General features: G+C 41.5%; 3 protein-coding genes and 1 long non-coding RNA gene across 7 annotated transcripts in view; 2 read left to right on the forward strand and 2 right to left on the reverse strand.

The window, feature by feature from the left end:
* Positions 1 to 8802, forward strand: LOC110986492 (monocarboxylate transporter 12-like). Its single transcript, XM_022248390.2, has 5 exons — positions 1 to 3922; positions 4154 to 4513; positions 5493 to 5636; positions 6756 to 7598; positions 8181 to 8802. Exons 2-5 carry the CDS (start codon positions 4282 to 4284, stop codon positions 8285 to 8287), a joined length of 1326 nt encoding a protein of 441 aa, XP_022104082.2. The 5' UTR covers positions 1 to 3922; positions 4154 to 4281; the 3' UTR covers positions 8288 to 8802.
* Positions 1 to 20299, reverse strand: part of smg9 (SMG9 nonsense mediated mRNA decay factor) — a 202387-nt gene that overhangs the window by 123647 nt on the left and 58441 nt on the right. The window lies entirely within an intron of this gene.
* Positions 7460 to 15165, reverse strand: LOC147797607 (uncharacterized). Of its 2 annotated transcripts, none has more exons than XR_015426702.1 (3): positions 14840 to 15165; positions 10772 to 11264; positions 7460 to 7595 (listed from the first exon to the last, which is right to left on the reverse strand). It is a non-coding gene; the product is annotated as an uncharacterized LOC147797607 (long non-coding RNA). The 2 variants fall into 2 exon arrangements; XR_015426703.1 differs by lacking the exon at positions 7460 to 7595 and adding an exon at positions 8946 to 10172.
* Positions 13950 to 20299, forward strand: part of LOC110986491 (monocarboxylate transporter 12-like) — a 16345-nt gene continuing 9995 nt past the window's right edge. For all 3 annotated transcript variants that reach the window (XM_087142229.1, XM_087142230.1, XM_022248389.2), the window contains exons 1-4: positions 13950 to 14164; positions 16177 to 16515; positions 17403 to 17546; positions 19003 to 19845. In XM_087142229.1, coding sequence (XP_086998355.1) covers positions 16311 to 16515; positions 17403 to 17546; positions 19003 to 19845 — 1192 coding nt within the window. In that variant the 5' untranslated portion in view covers positions 13950 to 14164; positions 16177 to 16310. The remainder of the gene's footprint in view (positions 14165 to 16176; positions 16516 to 17402; positions 17547 to 19002; positions 19846 to 20299) is intronic.

Here is a 20299-nt window from a genome sequence, read left to right on the forward strand (position 1 = left end):
TTCAGAAATAACTAAAAGACTTTTAGCCAAAACTGTAGAACTAACTCCGATAAGCTCATCTTGTTTTTGTTCTCCACCAAAGTCTACCCAGATCGTATGCTTTTTTGTTTTTGCTAGTGTTGGCTTAATATTTATGGGTTCTACAGATACAATGTAATTTCTTGGGAGCAATCCCGATTTTTGAGTTGCCAAACCCTAGTTAGAATAAGCTGTTAAAACCTTGGCTAGAAAAAGATGACACAAATTTATATAATTTCAGACAATAATTCAGTTCAATTCAATACCGGGCAGTCAGAAGCAATGGCAGCTTATGCACTAAAAAATGGTTACTGACAATGTTATTAAGACATTTCAACAAATTTTAGAATGTTAATCTCATGCAAACGCAATCAGTTATGGGAAAAACAAGCATTAAAATTGAAAAGACTTTTAACTAGTGATATATGTTGAACTTAAAATCAGTGAATTCGTAAACAAAATATGAAGAAAATGATACATGACAGCAATGGGAGTAGAATTGCCTGCACAGGTGTGAATGATATGGTCACTCAGGTATAAGGAAGTACGGAGAAAGTTATGACTGCTTGATTAAGGTGATCAGCATTAAGTTAATTTCATGTTACAAAACAGTTCTAGTGACTTTTTATTATTGTTGTCATGGCAAAGTATGATACTGTGTGTTATATTGTTACGTAAAAATACACTGTTACGCACATAGACTTTTTTCCAGGTGTGTTGCTTCTACCGCAGTTTTCATGATTAGACTAACTAGGTGGTCATCTGGGGACTGCATATAAAGGGTATACCATGGGATGGACTGGAGAGGAGGGTTGGGGGGCAGAGGAAGGAATGCAAACAATGTCGATGAGGAAACCATGCAGTGTGACTATGGAAGAGCTAGAGGGACGGACATCAATCATTACACTGTGGGTGTATTTACAGTGTCTTTCCGTACGACTGAATTTTTTATTATGATTTTTGTCTAAATGTAACTTATGTACTCTTAAATTTCAAGAAACCTTTAAACCTACCCCCTTGGGTGTGTGCAAAATTATATTGAAATTGGAGGATTTGTTGAGGTTAGGGCCATAGTTTTTCTAACCCCATGCTTCGACCATTGTTCATATTAACATTGATATCTACACCGTTCAAACAGTGTCCACCGTATTCCAACTTTTTACAGAGTTGGTCTTCCTTTTCATGTGTACCCTGCGGCTATAACCACCTTACCACCTATAGTGCCAAAGAAATAAGTTCTATCACTTTCATATGATAACAACCGAAAGGCACTTTCTGTTTCGGCAGGAAGGACGGTTCAGTTAATTTTGCTCAAACGACACAAAATAATAAACTTAGACCCAAGGTTATTCAACAACTTGCAACTAGCAAAATGAGGTTTCGCGACTGATTTCATTTGGATTCCAACGTTTGAAAGTATAAAGCATTATTGATTGTAATATGAAACCTGAAGACGTCATCATGACGTCCACCTGGTACACGATCCACCTGATGGTTTATTTCGTTTACAAAAGAAAGGTCGATCGATAGACTTCCGGGCACGAGGTGTATTCATTGGGCTGATTGACAACAGACAGGACAAAGTTGGACAGTTTGTTACTTTATCAAAGTGTTTGTCCGAATGAGCTGCCTTTGGAGTCAAAATAGCCAAACTTCATTCTGGCAATAAAAAAATCCAATAATTACAGGGCAATTATAATGGGGGATAAATTGTAACATAGCGCAAGAGCACCTTTACCTCAGGGACAATTATATCATTAGCACTATCCGGATTACATGTAAAATGTCGGTAACTCTGTACAGGGTGGTTAAGGAAAAAGTAAACCCAAGTTTATGGTGATTGTTCACTCACATCCTGCAGTTCTGAAACTCGTGTCGATGAGTATAGTGGGGTTCTCACCAATATTCCTAAATAAATGGTAGGTATAGTTTAATTGAATCCCAATATATCACTTATTACATATGGCATTCTAAAAACTGTTTTGTCCACAGGACTTTCTTACCTTTAGTTAGATGATCGTGTTCGATCATACTTATGAGCAATCAAGCTCCTGTGAACAAAGCAGTTTTGAACATGCAATCTGCAATTGGTGATATCTTGAGATCCAATTAAACTGATGAAAATATTAGACATATTTCAAATGTTTGTTTGATATTTTACTCGACATGTTATTTATATCTAAAATGGCTATGATTCCACAACATCATTAACACATACTGGACAAAAACGACAATATTAAAATAAGATTTTGAAAACATCAACATCCTTCATTTTTCTGTTCTTTCCACAGGTTTTAAACTATTTAATAGGTGATTTTTCTACGCAATAATTTGTGATGTTCACTTACATCCGCAATAGCTCTGCTAGCTCAAACATCCATGAAATGGTTCATTCGACCAATTGCGATGTTTACTCGACGAGGCCCCCTCAAACCATACGGGGAAAGCCCTTAGCAACTTACCCACCGTCAGTAGATACTTTTCATTTGAAACTTTTGATCGTACGAAATTCACAAAAGACATCAAAGCTGTTTGTATGTGCTCAGGAAAGATTAAACCGAATACAAAACAAACAGAGACTCGTGAAAAGGAAATGCTATGGGATTGCCAAATTCAGCCACAAAGTTGCTGCTAAGAAAATGAAATATTTCCAGTCCCAAACAATCTCAGGTTACTATTTCAAACTCAATTTGTCAATTTCAGATGTTTGGGAAAAGTGCTTGAAGCTGTTTATGAACCACTGCTCTTTTATGAGAAGGGGCACGATCATTTTTAAACCAGGCCCGTCGGTCAGTTAGCTCCATAACGCTTTTGCCAAAAATACGTTTTAGAACTTTTAAAAGCTGATTGAGAAGAAAAAGACTGTCCAAAATGGATCACTTTACATGTCTTCATTGTAATCAACTATGCTTTTATTGAGACCAAGTTTACTTGAGACCAAGTTGATCCAGGACCGAGTTGATCCAGGACCGAGTTGACCCGATACAGAGTTGACTTGGACTGAGTTGGTTTCGGACCAAGTTGACTCGAATTCGGAAATCAATTTGATTCAATTCAAAATTTATTACTCCATTAAGGAAAAAAGTGAAAGAAAAAACTAGATAAAAATAACCTATAAAATATATCCCTATATGATATGCTTATCACTTTAAGGAGGACCTCACTACAGGTCATAAAGGAGGAAAAAACTACATAATTTTGTACTTATACGTATAGATTAAATTTGCATTACACACTGTACATAATTTTAGTTTATTCAACGAGGACACGGTCAGCTTCACAATACTTGGCAAAGTAATAGTATTTAGCACTTTGCTGAAACATGACTACCACTATTTGAAGATACACCTGTATACAAAGTTTGCCGATACAGTGCGCGTCCCGAAGAACCGCATCTCCATGTGGCCCGTTGAAGCGCGTGCCAAGCGCTTTCCCAGGTTAAGAGCTCTCACAAAGGGCCGCCATTGCTGTCAAAAACTAACCACCTTTCCACGAGTCAATTAACCTCTCGCGGCTCACCTGAAACTCAGTTATCCTAGGGTCATAATATGCAGCAAACGAGTTAAAGTGTCTCCAGCGCACTGTGTATTTTTGTTCAACGTCCAACGATCACAAAGGCCTATAGTGAGCCCGCTTAGGAAGCATAAATGCTTGCTTTTGCACAAGGTCAGCCAGAGGTAATTCGTGTATTTCCCTTTGATGCTGGGCCATGTGCGCCCCGGTTGTACTGTGTTCGTGCAGCCAAGTGTCGAAACGAGCTGTCGAGTATAAAGAGACGATGGCAAGAGAGTGGGCTTGCATTAGCCTGCCGTTCCACCAGACTTCTTCGACGGTTGTGAGCCATCAACCAGGTTCACCGTTGTCTTGTTTTCTTCTTCAATGGCTTGGGCCAGTCGGATCGATTGTAAGATTAGATACCTTTTTTGAAATATCAAATTTTATAAATATTAAATGGTTGTTTAATTTCAACTGCTGAAAGATGTTCTGGGCTGCAGATTCTCTTGTTTCTGATGTGCCCATGTTCTGTTGATGTTTTTATGTATCTGGCGCACTTAACACTATCAAGAGATAAGTCATACAATGATGATTTATTTAACAGTTTTGTGGTTCTTGGTGTTCTGTGCAAACCATGCAGAAATAATACCACCTGAACTTACAAAGGCATATAGGGACCGTGGGGCACCTTCATTTTGAAGCTACAGTCACCCTCACAGTGACCCGCTATCAATCGGTGTGGTTGCGGTGCCACGTAACACGCTGTACATGGTGACACACTTCTCGAGACAAATCTTCAGGATGAGTGCTCGATGCAGCGCAAGTTACCGCCAAGTGGGCTGGTTTGCTGTACTCTGTGTCCATGTCGAGTGGCTGCTTTGGGCAGGACTCATCAAAAGTCTTGGGGTATTGCTGCCAACGCTTCAAGAGCAACTCACGGCAGACACGTGGATGATTGGTGGATTGATAGCGACCATCACTGGCGCTGGCAGTTTTGCAGGTATGCGTTTGCGCTTTAATATATGATGTGTATTTATGTAACTTCTGTGAGTTGCCGTTGAAACTGATTCTCCGTGAACGCAACAAACTGCGGATTCCAAAAGTTCAAAACTCTGAGTCTTCTTACAGCCTAGAATTTTACATGTTACTTTATACTAAGAAAACTTAATCTTGTATATATGGTGTAATTTGTCAATTCAGTTAAGCGTGGACTGAATCTACAAACAGAAAAGAATTCACTGAATTCCATTTATAATATCCTGATCTCGAAGATATTTAAATATATATCATCTTGTAGGTAAAACTTGACGGTAGAAATTCAAAGGTTAATTCAGGGTTGTTGCAATTTTGCAGTTTTCACACTAATTATAAACACCAAGAGCCTCCAATCTATTTACGATTAACCACTCGTTGATGCAAAGGTTGTTGGCAGCAACGGATGACCGTTCTGAGTTTTTTTTTTTGGGGGGGGTCATTTAATGATGAAAAGAACGTTCTATAGAACTGCCACACGAGGTGTATAACGGGGCAGATTGGCAACACCAGAAGAAGTGATTTGATTTTTGGTCATAAACGCATCAAACGGTCGGGGCCTTGGGATCAAAATGGTTTTATGCCATGCAGACGTCGCAGCTTGCCGGCGTATTAAGCTCTGTCTTTGAGTTGAGACACTGGAACCGTTACCTTCAAGACCGAATAGTTTTCTCGACCTTGTTAAAATGTGTTTTCGGATTATCCCTGCTTGGTTTTGAAAATAAACCGTGTAGTGCTAAATTCGCACCACACATTGTGTTAAGTTTACGCCATGCAATGTATGCTCCCATAATTATCGGTGTGTTTGAATAGCATCGTCCAGTGCAAGAAGGTGCCACCAATGGACAACAATAAGCTTTGTAAACTCTCAGCATAGACAATGCTAGTGTTTCCTAATTAACAAGAAGGTATTGGTTCCTGTTACGATGTTATGAAATGCCTCGCAGCTCCGTTGTCCAGGCCGTTAGAGGTGTTGTGTGGTACCCGCATCGTAGTCACTGTCTGTGGATTCCTCTTGGGGGCGTCTGTCATCGTCTCGTCCTTCTCGACCAGCGCTATCCAGATGACACTTGCTCTATCCTTAATTGCTGGTACGTACTTCTGTTTTTTCATTCCAACTTTCGTTATATGTCAAGCTTGTCAGTTGTGACCACTAGCTCACTTGTTAGTGAAGTATTTACGGCCAGTGGTTTCAAAAGCACTGACATTCTGTTGTGGGAGGGATTCCCGGTCCCACCCTAAATCTGTTGGGTGTCAAGTCCGCAACCAATTAGGGTACCGACTCATGCTTAAACTCAGATTCCTCCTTGATCTAGAGATCACTAAGAACAACATACAGGCTAAGGGAACAGATTTGTTTTATTTGAAATACATGGCAACAACTTGACGGTTTTATCTGGGAATCCATCACGCCATGAATCAGTATATGATTTCGGATCGTCTGTATTAAGTAAACCTTTATTGCAATGTCTAACAACTTTGTGATCTCGAAATGAGACTATTAGCAATAAGCAGATGATGTTGCACTTATTCACTTCGCCCCCACCTTGTTCTGACCAAACAAAGCAGTGATTTGTGTCCGACATGCATGCAAAAACTTCCAACATGCGTGCGCGCGCTTTTTATGCACCCACCAGAAACGTTGTGAGGCATTGGTGAAGAGCACGCACTAATAGTGCTCATGTGCACAGTGGGCGGGGCTTAAAGCATTGCACTACCCTGTTGCCTTGCAAACTCCTCCCTGCACACTCTCAGCAAAGCACTTTCAGTGTTACCTAACGAGACCAATTGGTTATCATCACTTGATCCAGTTTGTACTGCACGCCTCATTGTCGCATTCACATTACATAGACTAATATTACTTCATTGATCTGGTCCACATGCAACACCATAGATCCAGCATAGTTCGACCACAGTAAACGCTAAAAAATGGAAGAACAGAGCGTGGAACACTAAGCAAAATGTTAATGAAAAGCAAAAGCGCAATTATAACAATTTACACTTTCGCACTGCACCCGGTAGTCATGGTCGTGAACAACTGTAAAAGGTAGACATCACGTGCACTTCCTTCAACCCTTCAAGATATTTGTGTGAATGGGGATTCGAACTGGCCAGCGTTCTTACAAGAGGCAGTGGACCCCCCCCCCATAAAGAGTGAGCAAGGAGTTGTTTCCTATATGACTTATTTTCTGAGCAATTTTTATGCACAGGTCCTGCTTTAATGGTCATCAACGTTCTATCGCGAGCCATGATGGGTCGTTATTTCACTATGAAATACGCCATAGCAAATGCAATAGGGACTGCAGGAGAACCGGTGGGATTGATCACATTTGCTCCATTGACTCAAGTGCTTTTAGAAACTTACGGCTGGCGAGGTGCCTTACTACTGCTTGGGGCTCTCTGCCTGCACCTTGGTGTGTGTGGCCTCCTGCTAAAAAGACCACCGCATGAGGGGCCGCCGGGCATCTACCAATCAATCATCTCCAGTGAAAAGGATCCAATTGTTGACGAAACAAGCAGCCCTGATGCTGAGAAAAAATCCCTACTCCGCATCCTGAGGGACGTTGCAAAGGCTCAGGGGAATATTTTCGGTTGTACGGTGTGCAGCCGCACAGCATTTGGAATAGCTACGCTTGTCTACGGCAGCCGTCTCTTCGTGGACAGCCTCTGGATGATATACTTTGTCGCCTACGCCGAGTCGAAAGGTTTCTCCGGGTACGAGGCCGTGACGTTCACCACAGCCGCGGGAATAGGGAACCTGGCTTTTAAGATTCTTATTGGAGTTGTTGTGGACCAAGGTTGGTTGAAGCTGCGACTTGGCTTGCTCCTTTCAGTAATAAATTGCGGCGTGGCTCTGTCCACACTTCCCTGGATGAACTCCTACTGGTTGATGATGGTCAATGCCCTCCTGTTCAACGGTTTTATTGGAGGGCAAGCATCACTTGGTGACATTTACACCCGAGAACTGCTTGGAGCTGAAGAACTGGTTTCCGCCTTCGGCTGGATGGATCTCCTGTCCGCCACCATTCAAATCGCTTTCGGATTCTTTCCTGGTAAGAATGATTGGGATAATTACCATAATTACCTGATAAATAATGACGGATAAGTTTTGACATTGCACATGAAGCTCTTTTTTACTTGACAGACACTATCGTCTTCCCGATTCTTATTACATCCATATGAAAAATAACTTTGTCGTGATCAAATTTTTTTTAACCCTTGTGAATACTGTCGTCAAACTGGAATGCGCCACACAATCATGCACTTCGCTAATCGAACCAACGCACCGTGTGACAAAATTATAATCGCTCTCAATCATGATGAATCAGTATGTTTTAACTTGTGCAATATCAGCTACGTGAGGTTGGTCCGAAACAGCTCAGACCTGGTTTAAAACTGGACCGGTATTTTATCACTCGTCACTTCTCAAGCAAGTTAACCAACAAAATGGGGTCTGTACCTCTTGATTTATATATTTTTCCGATTTATATAAAATTAAGTGGCCTGTACGGGCGTATAGGGGAGGAGAGAATTGTTTTGAAGCAAAATAGCACCCTGTAATTTTGTCGAAAACAAACTTCCCCTCCTTCTTTTGAAGGGGACTCCTGACTATTCTGATCTGGCCTAATTCTCAGGTTGGATATATGACCAGACTGGAAGTTACGACGTGGCATTTGTCATCTTGGGATTCATCTCGCTTCTGCCGTTGGCGTCGCTGTTCCTAGAGAAGCTTCTGAACTGACGAAGGCGTGACCATAGCCTCGTTTCCGTGGGTTGTTTCAATGCAATGTTTCACATGGTTGTTTCCATGTTCTTCGTCTTCATCAATTGAAAATGCCAACTCCCGCATGCGTTCCTGTCTCTTTGCGCACTTTGCACATAAAAACGAGATAATGATTTTAGTCTTGACAGAAAAATGCTATAAATGAACACCAACAGTTTAGGTAGACTTTCTGGCACAATTTGCCCCTTTCTAAAGAAATGTAGAAAAAGGTCACATTTAACTTACTTCATATGAATGCGGGTAGGGAAACATTTCTGACACAGTTTTACCTTTTGTGTGGATTCCAAAAAAAGAAAGAAGAAAGAAATGAGTACATACAGTGCCTCTGATATAAAATAACAAACATATGGTGATTACTCTTGTATTTGTTCTTAAAATTATTATGGTAACTGCAAAAAGCAAGTAAATAAACAAAAAATGGTGAAAAAGAGAAATACAATCAGTACTTAAACCAGTATGTGAACTTTACTAAATTGGTACCGTGTTCTTATTGGCTAATATGACTATCATTGAACAATAATTCTCGGGCCCCCTTCCTGTATCGATCAGATTGAATCCTTCACAACAGTCGAACACCAGACCATTACCACGTGCCCGCCCTCTCTGGTCCATTGTCCAAGAATTATGTCGGACTATAGAGAGATTTCACATTAGCGCCGTCTGCGCATATCTGCATCGAAACCGAGGCTCTCTGTGTTAAACTTCGTCGTGCGCGCCCGCGGAGTCCACACAGTACATGGAGTATTCGTTACGTAAGTTTGACGGCACTTCAGTTTAAACCACGTCCACGTTAGCTCGCCGTCAATTATTATTTTTTTTCTTTTGATTTTACGTGTCTAATCATCCTGAAAGACTCTTCCACAAAAAATTTGCAGCCTTTTCGAGTCTGAATTTAACATACCTTTATGTACTTTGCGTCTTAACTCCTTACATTCAATCGTCTGATCATATTAAGAATTGAAGCTGACACATACAACCTTTTCAAACGCGGAAGTGCGCAGATCCCTCTATGGATCCCTCTATGGTCAGACCGACACTAACGTCTTGATTACACTCTACCCACCATGTATACTTTGAATTGATTTTTTGAATTAACCATGTTTACTTTTATAGGTGAATACCCACAGAAAGACAGCTGAATCTGGCCAAAATGTACCCTGTAACAAGGCTTACTTACCTACGTCCTATTTACTGAGAAAAAACCGGATCAAAAGTAGCCAATTTATCAGAATGGTGCAAAAACCGTTACGACCAGTGTCCAAGAGTCATGAGGTTCATATGTACAAATATAATTGTGAAGACAAGCTGTGACCAAGTGGTTGACTGCGGCTGCATTTGGTGCAATGTATATGGATTTTTTGCGGCCACCGCTTCCGTATGTATTTGCATAATAGACCGATTACATTCGCTAAGTCACGTAAACTATAGTGGGTATCAAATATCAACAAACAAAGCGTCCTCCCAAAGTAACGAGTGTCGTAAATACTATTTATCAAAAATATAGCCGACTCTCAGTACATGGAGACTGCTGATGTGCTGGGTTCTTTCATACAAACATTTCAAACAAACTGGTGAACCACACTTATTTAAAACATTCGTTGCTATGGGTTGGTAGGTGCAACCAGTCAATATGTTTGCTACGACTGGCTTGCCTGGTTGAAATGACAGCTATTCCTATTCCTCTGAGCTGCATTACGTGCTGTACAAACAATAAACTGTCGTGGTGCAGCACGTTTTTGCTAAATGTGACACTCATCCACTTGCGCTTGAGATGACCACACCTATAGTGCTTCTGCTTCTAGAGATGTCGCTTGACTGCACTTGGTCAAGTCATATTCCTTTTCTGGAAAAAATGTTAGTAAGCCTAGGCGATGATTAACCTTTTGTTTCTTTTTCTCAGTTGTCGTGTAAATTGTTTATAAAAACAACAATCTTTTGGAAAGATACTATGGACAGATTTCCATTTCAAAAAGAGTTTATATCTCTTTGCTTTGAATTGTTCTGTTTGGGCCTATTAAAAGTGGTTTTCGTTAATTATAAATGAAAATTATACGTTTTCAAACAATATCCAAAATGTACAAATTGTTGTTTTAATAAATAAATAGGAGAGAAAAAATTTAAAAGGGCGAAACGCCCTTCCCCACTAAAAAAAAGTAATTAAAAATATTGTTGCGCGCTGCTAGCACATCAATGCTTGTCTTGGGTCGAGTTCGGAAAATTCAGTCCAATTTGTAGGTGCTTTAAAGGTCATGCCAACTAAATGTGTTGCTGGAGAATGCGGCAGCACTTATAAAGATGGGACATGCCTGAACAACGTAACTTGCATCAGTCTGGTGTCGTAAGTCCACAGGTAATTAAATACCATTGCAAATTTCTCTCCAAATTTATACAGAAAATAAATAATAAGGTGAGAAAGGGTTGTCCTTCCACCGGGATAATTACCGTATAGGAGTATGCACTGCCAATTCAGCTCCTATCCCGCTTCCAGACAACAGCTCCCCAAAAATGTGAAAAGTAAAGAAGACTACTTTGTAGAGCTAAACTTCTTGGTTGAGGCCTTGCAGTCATCAGTCTTGACAACCGAGCTCGTCAAGTGGGTGATGGCGACTGCCTTGCTCCGCACGCAGATACAGCATGCTCTCCTCGCACATGCACAAACACAAAAGGGACACTGCCGTAATCCAGTAACAAACTATTAACAGGGGAAGAGCCAGCCAACATCTGCTTGTGACCTCTCTTAACCAAATCGTCAAGGGATGCCATTCAACGGCTGCCTGTGGCAGTTGTAGTAGGAATTTCACTACACTTCTATCTGATTTGTCCAAGGGCTTCATCTACATCCCTGAAGCAGCCTTTCCCTGTCTTTTGTTCGCCAGGATGGTTAAAAAGTAAACTGTATTTCGGCCTCTTCGTACAGCAAACAGTGCTGCATTGCCTGAAATTACAAATGAGTTTTGGTTTAAAGAAACAATCATGGTTAAGATATAAATTCGTTAACACCTATACGTTCCTGGTGTTGGAGGGTATTTCCTTGCGCAGCATTTTTTTATAGCACACATGAGCTAACAAGACTTGGAAAGTGCTCACAACCACGAGAACTAATTACAAAGCAAATTTGAACATGAAAACTGTGTTGATGGAAGCATTCCCCAATGGTTGTAAGACAAAATGTACTTGGTAAATCAAATGCCGGAACGCAATTTCTCTGTTCCCAACTGTAAAGATTGTCTCTTGAACTTGGTATCCACACCTCATGACCCCCAGTGTTCAGTGTTGAGATTTTAAGTTGGATGTAACACTTCCCTCCCGTCCTCTCAACCTGAGCATTTTGTGTCTTCCGTGTGCCTGCGTGTTTTTTAAGCGGGTTTGTCCTTGGAAATATGTTCCTTGTATGGATGCAAGCAACACACATATCTAGTGCTTCCGTACAGAACCTGTACTTTCGCCAGGAATGTTGAAAAAGTGCAATGAACGATACCATTGCTTGTCCACCCAGATTTTGATTTTCGTCTTCTAGTTCGGGACACAAGCTCTAAATACCTCATCTTGAATGAACTGGCGGACTCGGTTGTCTGTCGCATTCTATCTCCAGGTGGCCACCACATACAGATTGACAGTATCCAGCCAGACACATACAAAACTCTCTAATATAGACATACGTGTGTTTTTATAACGCAGTAACCAGATATTAAGGTGTTTAATTTCGATTATCCCCAAATGCTGTAATATATAGATGTAGTTTCGCCACCTACTACTGGGTTGTATAAAATTATCGTAGAACGTATACCGGTACCGTTGACTACTTCTACAGTCGGCTTTCGCGGATCACATCTATAATGCACTACACACAACTATCTGCCCTTTCGCCTGCTATTCATGCAGGTGCAATATTACCCAGCGGTATAGTGAGTGAACTTTGACTGCGTGGGCATCTAGTGTTTGAATTCGCGCATGTGCAATAGCAACATATGGTCGTCGGCCTGAAAACTGATATTTCAGCAGACGATGCATATTGGTGAGGAGTTATCCTGCCATTTCTCTTGAAGACCTTGCGTGTGAATAAATTGCCAGGAATCTATCAAATGGTGATATATAATAGCTTCTGATAAGAAAGATCTCCGGAAACTAATCAAAGAAGTGAACAACGTCAATTTTGCAACAAAGGATAATTATGAAAAATTATCGTTTTTATCAAACTTTTCACCTTACGTAAGTGCCCGATTTTCACACTTTTGTCTAATTCCCCTCGGGTCATCGGTGATACTGAGTGGAAGACTGATGGCTCGTTTGTATCTATCAGTTCATTCCTTCAAGATAGAGAGACATTTATCTGAAATGCGGTTTGTTTTTCATGCGGATTCAAATTTCTGCACTGAGTCGGATATGACCAGACAGCGGTCAAAACTGAGATGTCCGGATTTTTGGCATGGCATACACGTACACGCACATCACCTGGGGACGAGTGCGCTTCGGTACGCATTGACTTTACGGCATTGCACTAATACGTACAAACAATGTGAAACTGCCCCAACTAAAAGGCCCAAACAAAAGACTTTCCATTCTCATCCATACGGTTTCCTAATTCCATGAGCGTTCACGATATTCCTCACTATTCACAAGTAGGCCTACAGAAATGTCAGGGAAAACTCGGCAAAACTGAAAAAAAAATCCCCTCTAAAATGCTGGTTTCACTTCCAACTTCTGACTCTGTTACTTCAGAGGCACGTAAGAAAGACGGGCAAAAATTTGGCAGAAAAGATTTTTTATCGTGTGCAAGTTATCAAAAGGGACTTTGAGTCTTTAAATACTAATTGGTGTGTAAATAAGGGGCAAACAACTTTTTCTGAGCTTCATGTTGATCGATTACTTTTGGGGTCCATCTGTTCGAGTCAAGAGCCATTTTACTGGCTTCTGGCTATAGTGACATTCAGAACGCATGCGCACAAACTAAACGAGGGGCATGGACATACGTGTACAGGAGTGCAGTGTCCCAATTCAAGGAAAATTCTCCGCCAGGCCGAGGCGCACAAAAAGTACCCCCCAGAGATTGTTTCGAAAAGAGGGGTCTGTTTGGGCCAAGAAATGGTGGAATTGTGTCAGTATGGCCCAGGATCATCTCTGTAGATTCATGGGCACCCATCTGGGGGCAAAGCAGACAAAAATGGGATTGAAAATTAGTCAGAAGAGCCCCAGGAAGGTGAGGGATGTCATTTGAAAAATGGCCGCTGGGAGGGCTTGGCAACATTCACTTTTTGGGGGGTGAGTTTGTTTTGGGCGGATAATTAAAAATTCATTGGTTAACCTACTAAAAATTGAAAATCAAATGAAATCTGAAGGACCAAACAACACATTGATTTTTGTTTGAGAGGCCTCAGGGACTTCAGTTGCCTGCCATGGGGCTCCAAACTTGGTTGATTTTACACTATTTTCAATGGAGCTTGAATTAGTTCAGTGCACCCACAGCGGTCCACTCACACTGTTTAAACACTGTATTCAGTTCAAACCCAGACTCCCACCTACACTAGCGTAGCACTAATTACGTGGCATGGTAGGCGCACTGACGCAGTAGAAATGTCCACCAGTCCCGCGCTGCTGCCTATTGTGTATTAAGTTACGCACTATTGGGTATATTGTTACAGTGACGCTTGGCCAGCGCATACTCTGCCAGCACCCTACACTGTTAACATAAATTGTGTCAGAGATGTATTAAACTAAATTGTTATAGCCAATTCGTTAAAGTTTCTTTTAGGGTTGAGGTCTGCACTATTCATATCCCGTCTCTGGACACGCATACGTCTGTTGGTTATGACAAGTTCGTGTTCCCGCACAGTTTTGGTAAGTATGTACTATTTTCGTTGATCCAGCCTTTTCCAAGTTTGTCAGTTACCTCTGGGTATAGAATGCCGACAAAGTATGCATTGAATCAACAGCCATGAGAGTATATGGACCATTACTCGATTTTTCTATTCAAAGTTGGTCATAAAAGTCTGCCCTGACCCGTGGGTCCTCATTACATCGGGCCTGTGTCGAGGCATGAGCATTGATGATAGACCCACTCACGTTTGTGTCTCGTGACTCTTATAGCTGCTCTGGGTAACTCACATTCCTGACTGGACATGCAGCTTGTTAATTCTGGTACGACGAAACCTATACCGTAATATGATGACGCCTGTGTTCCACAATAAAGGTTAACATGTTTCTTACTCTTTGTCGATGTTACACAGTTTTCGTACCTTCTCCTTTGAAGTGCGTTTTTAGTATTGCAAGAATTCAGCTGGCGTAAAGTATTCAATCCCTGGCAGTTCAGAATTCCTATTTTCATTGCGAATGGTTTTATAATTGAGTAACTGGCGACAAGCAAAGTACAGATGTTGACTGTACTGTTTTAGAAAATGTTCAGAGCTATTAATTCAGACCAAAACCGATTAAAACAGATGAAACGGATTAAATTATGGGACCGAGGGAAATGAAAAATTGTCAGGTTATCACTCGCACACCCGAAGCACTCACCAATAGCGGTGGGTAGTCGGATCGTGTGACTTTCTCCGCATCATTTATGGTACAACAGACGGTAATGCAATCTCCTCAAGCAGCTGTGCCCTATCCACTTGCTGCTGGGTGCTTGTTTTAACCGTTACATGCGCTGCTGGGCGGTTTTTTCATATTTTCGTTTTTCAAAAGTCTTCAAAAATTCATACCTTTTTTTCTGAACGCCTGAACCCCATAAAATGGGTGTCCCGTGGCGAGTCTAGCCCTCACAAGCAACTTCCATTGACCCTTCGGTTTTGCGGCCACGCCGCCCGCTCTGTATAGAGCCCCCATTGTGTGTGTTACATAAGGGCTTTTTTGCTCCGGGCATTGGACAGTTAGTTGCTATGCTGCCGTGTTGCTATGCGGAGTGATTGACGTTCAAGACCTCCGAGTCAGCGTGTAATATGCGATGAGTGAATGGGAAGCTGTGCACGTGCACTGGGCTTTGTCAACTGTTCAGTGAGTGCGGGCAATGACGGACATATGAATTCATGCTGTAAAAAAAGGGTCTAAAAGTGTGTCTTTTTCGTGGCGCTGCTCCATGTAACTTTTGCTATTTTTTTAAGCTATTGGGTTTTTTTCTGTTATATATTTTCCCATCTACCAAACTTATATCCCCCCAAACCACTCTCATATTTTATCTCCCAACTTGTTCATTTTCCCTCCCATAGTGTAAGATATTTCCCTTCCCAAACTTTCATTTCCCAAACAATTTCAAGCAAAATTTAGAAACCAATAAAATAAAGTACACATAGAAATACACACACAGACAAATATTTGGAGAGAACTTCTTTTTCTCTTATTTTCTTCTTGTCATTTCTCCTGTGTTTTCTTTTCGTTTCTCAGTGAAAATGGTTGAACTGATAAAACTAGTAAAATAAATTTCCACTCTTTCTAATCAAATAAAAAGCAAACACCGGTGCAAGGAATAAAAAGTACTTTCCAGAAACTTTGTCTTTTTTTGTCATTTTTTTCAAAGGTTGAAAACATGACCTAGTAAAACCATTACAAGGAAATGTGCCACTTTTTCAAGAGATGAAAATACAACATCCTCAAAGCAGTACTTTCCAGAAACTTTGTCTTTTTCGTCATTTTCTTCAAAGGTTGAAACTATGACCACCTAGTAAAACCGTTACAAGGAAATGTGCCACTTTTTCAAGAGATGAAAATACAATATCCTCAAAGTAGTACTTTCCAGAGACTTTGTCTTTTTTTTCAAAAGTTGAAAACATGACCACCTAGTAAAACCATTAAAAGGAAATGTGCCACTTTTTCAAGAGATGAAAATACAATTGTTATGAATTGTTATCCAACAGTTGTGGTTGCTGTTGTCTTGTGAAGACGAAACAAAAATACAATATTACCAGAACAAGCAAAATCATATAGCACACCGTCGTTTCATGGAGCCTACCGTTCATCAGTGTGGCGTCATAAAAGTAGGTGACTCTTCATGAGGCAAGTCTTCAAGATGGGTTCTCAGTGTGGTAACGCAGGCTGGTATGCCGTACTCTGTGTCCACGTCAACTGGCTGCTATGGACAGGACTCCTCAAAGGTCTGGGGGTGCTGCTGCCGACTCTTCAAGAGCAATTCATGGCAGACACGTGGATGATTGGTGGATTGATAGCGACAATTACTGGTGCTGGCAGTTTCGCAGGTATGCACTGTGTATTTGCCGTCTTTGACACTTGTTATAATATGAAGGTTACTGAGGGTGCTTTTATTTCTCCTTAATTAATCAAAAAGTAATAGACCTTTCTTTAGGCTACGTAACAAGCGCAGTTCAAAGCAATTTAATCTAAACGTTATGTAATAAAAACGAAATACTATAAGCCGAAAGTGAATCCATTCTGACACCCATGAAGAAAGTGTTGCAATTTAACAGTTGTTGCCAACATAGGGTGAATTCTCTGAACACTATGGTCTCCAAAACAAAAAAATGGTTGTGTTTGTAGCCCCACCCCCCCCCGAAAAAACTGCGGATTTGCCAAAACTAGGTGTAATAGGGGGACAGATTAACTACAGACAGGTCAAAGCGGAACACTTCATTTTCAAACGTAACATGGTTGTACAAGTGCTTATAAATACTCAGTGGGAACATACTGTCGAATAAAAATTGCTTTTATATCATAAATATATCTTGCTTTCCCTCAGGCTCATAACTTTGGGTAGCGACGCTGTGTGTACATGTAATTGAAAAGAACTTGAAATCGGCCCGAATGCAAACCTACTTCTTGTGGCACAGAACAGTAAACGATACACTGTTAAAAGTGTCGTCTTCAACGATCACTCTTTGGTGTGGAAATAAAATTGTGCAGTGTTGTATTGACACTCCATGGTATTGCATTTTCTCTGCAAAGTATTTTGGGGAAATTTTATTTCTGGTTTGAACTATATAGCATCGTCTAGAACACGAGGGTGTCACACGATAGGCACTGCAGCTTTCCACAAATAGGCCATCCAAACTCTTGGTGAGCATCCCACACTGTCTCCTCTACTGCGAGATGGCAGGTGCCAGTTACTCTTTCCGTAAATTCTATGCAGGTCCGTTATCCAGACCGTTGGAGGTGTTATTTGGTACCCGTATCGTGGTCACAGTCTGTGGATTCCTCTTAGGGGCGTCTGTCATCGTCTCATCCTTCTCGACCACCACTGTCCAGATGACACTTACCCTATCCTTAATCGCCGGTATGTTCTTTATTTTAATTCCAACCTTCGTTATCAAGCTGATCAGTCAAGTTCAGTTGCTCACTTTTCAGTGGAGCATGGTATACCAATATTTCTAATCCCTATACACACTCTTGCCTATTGTTACTTAACACATCCCCCAGATGTCTCAAAAGAATTCCTGAGATACCAGTATCCCAATGACCAACCCAAGGGGGGGGTTCTCTCTGTCCCATCGTTTGCTTTATACGGAGGTAGGAAACAAAAGGAGTTTGAACTACCCCGGTTACAACATCTGGCCAATCACCGCTTTCTGGCATGCCCTGTATGTCCATAGCTAGAGTAGAGCGAATGCACGCTGCGTATCATCCGCTTCACAACCATCAGCCCCATTGTACCCCATGATCGTTGCCGAAATTTCTCGCCAGTATCTGCATCCTTAAAACGTCGTGCGCTACAGGTTAGGAAGTTGATTATTCCTGCCAACGTTGGTGTTGGTATGATCTGACAACACCACCAAATGTAATGCTTGCAGATTTGCTTTTATTAGGCTGTGTACCTGAAGTGTTTAGGTGCAGTTACGACCCTTATTGAACGCTTTGTTCTGGAATTATTTCGGGAATAAATAGCCAAAGTTGTTTATTGGATTTTGTGTTCTATTTGAACAATTTTTATGACGGAATTTACACAAAAAGGTATTTATGAAATTTCATGATCACTCCTCGTGATGGAACAGCGGATTTTGTTTTTCGTGAACTTAACTGTCAGGTGGTGGTCAACACGTTATTGGCCAGTCTTAGCCAAATTCGTAAAAGACTTGGAAAGAGACTTTGGAGAGACGAAATAAAAGAATCACAAACATTGCTTGGATACCGGAGAAGTGCATCAAAACAGTCACAAAAATGTTCTAAATATCTAATGATATATATTTCTTCTTTCTGTTCCATGGTCACTGCCATAAGTTGTAGTTAATTGCAAAGAAAATACCATAAATGGTGCTATATATTACTGGCCCAAAAGCTAAGCTACAGGCAGTAATCAGGCATTTTTGGAATGTTCACTATTATTCGTCTGACCGGGCGGCGATGATCATCGAGCACTTTTATGTGCCAGAGTTTTAACTCCTTCTGTGTCCTTCGTCAATGGGCGGAGTATCGATGAACAGTACCTTCAAAGGTTCTAGCTGACTGTTCTCGTCAAGAGGCTCAAGACCTTTTTGTCAAGTGGTTTACGAGAAGATTGAAGGTAGTGTCAGGAGTTGACATGCATTTCCTCGTGTGAACGGCAAGTTAAGATGCAGCGTAGAGTTTGACCGCGTGTTAGATTGATTATGAACAATGAGAACGTGATATGCAGTTCCACTCGGCCATTCAAGCGATGAGTGAATCTCACCGTTGATAACATTTTGCCTTTAGCTGTGACAAAGCCCGCAGTACGTGTCATGCAGGTGGTTCTGTTCGTTTCTTTTTTTCCCCAGGGCCTGGATTAGTGATCAGCAATGTTTTATCGCGAGCCATGACGGGTCGTTATTTCACCACAAACTACGCTACGGTGAACGGCATTGCGACCTCAGGACACTCTGTGGGCTTGATCGCCATTGCTCCGTTGACTCAAGTTCTTTTAGACACCTATGGCTGGCGAGGTGCCTTGCTACTGCTTGGGGCTATCAGCACGCATCTTGGTGTGTGTGGCTTCTTGCTGAAAGGACCGTCACACGAGGAGGCACGGGACAACTACCTACCGATCATCTCCAGTGAAGATGAGCCACAGACAGACACACCAACAAGCTCAAATGCTCAGAAAAAATCCCGACTCCGCATCCTGAAGGACACTGTGAAGGCAAAGGGAAATTTTTTTGGCTGCACGGTTTGCAGTCGCGCTGCATTCTGGATTGCAACGCTTACTTACAGTGACCATATGTTCTTGAGTAGCCTCTGGATGATATACTTCGTCTCTTACGCTGAGTCCAAAGGTTTCTCTGGGTACGAGGCCGTGACATTCACCACGGCCGCAGGAATAGGGAACCTGATTATCAAGATTCTTATTGGATTTGTGGTGGACCGAGGTTGGCTGAAGCTGCGACTTGGCTTGCTCATTTCAATCATGACTTCAAGCGTGGCTCTGTCCACACTTCCTTTGGTGAACTCTTACTGGTTGATGATGGTCAATGCCCTCCTCTTCCATGGCTTCAATGGAGCACTAGCTTCATTAAGTGACATATACACCCGGGAACTGCTTGGAGCTGAGGAACTGGTATCCGCTTTCAGCTGGATGGATCTTCTGGCAGCATCCATTCAACTTGCCTTCGGATTCTTCCCTGGTAAGACGTACTAAAAACGTAGCATTTACTTGTTGAGAATGACTTTACACTGAAAAGAGCCTTTTTTTGCGGGGAGGGTCCATCTCACAGTTGGGGGCTTTGCCACGCTCTTTTTTTTGTTGAAACTTGGTATGAATGTAAAAACGATCGTTATACTTATAGATGGAACATTTGAAATCAATTGCAGTTCAGTTTTGATGTTGCAGTCATCCTGAAGTTCATGCACAGTAGTGGGAAAAACACACATTTTGTGCTGACCCATTCGATTTTGACATAAATGGTGTCAAAATGATTGCAAAGAGTTACTCTAAAACACCTGACGGCTCTACTCCCGCTCTGCAGAGATATCAGAAACCTTTTTGGGGGTCCAACCCGGCTCTTTTATGGTTAAAGGCAGCAAAAGTACCTGTGTTTCTGTATTACGGACAAGTTATCTTTTCTTGAATTTTTTACA

The sequence above is a fragment of the Acanthaster planci genome, linkage group LG10, assembly GCF_054643075.1.
Source record: "Acanthaster planci isolate LZ-2023a linkage group LG10, COTS_SCS, whole genome shotgun sequence".
In the NCBI taxonomy this organism is placed as follows: Eukaryota; Metazoa; Echinodermata; class Asteroidea; order Valvatida; family Acanthasteridae; genus Acanthaster; species Acanthaster planci.

Excerpts from the sequence above, each read along its gene's own strand:
- LOC110986492 (XM_022248390.2), top strand. The coding sequence starts at position 4,282 with ATGGTGACACACTTCTCGAGACAAATCTTCAGGATGAGTGCTCGATGC. Across the intron at positions 4,514-5,492 it reads TGGCGCTGGCAGTTTTGCAG|CTCCGTTGTCCAGGCCGTTA; the intron begins GTATGCGTTTGC and ends AATGCCTCGCAG. Across the intron at positions 5,637-6,755 it reads TGCTCTATCCTTAATTGCTG|GTCCTGCTTTAATGGTCATC; the intron begins GTACGTACTTCT and ends TTTTATGCACAG.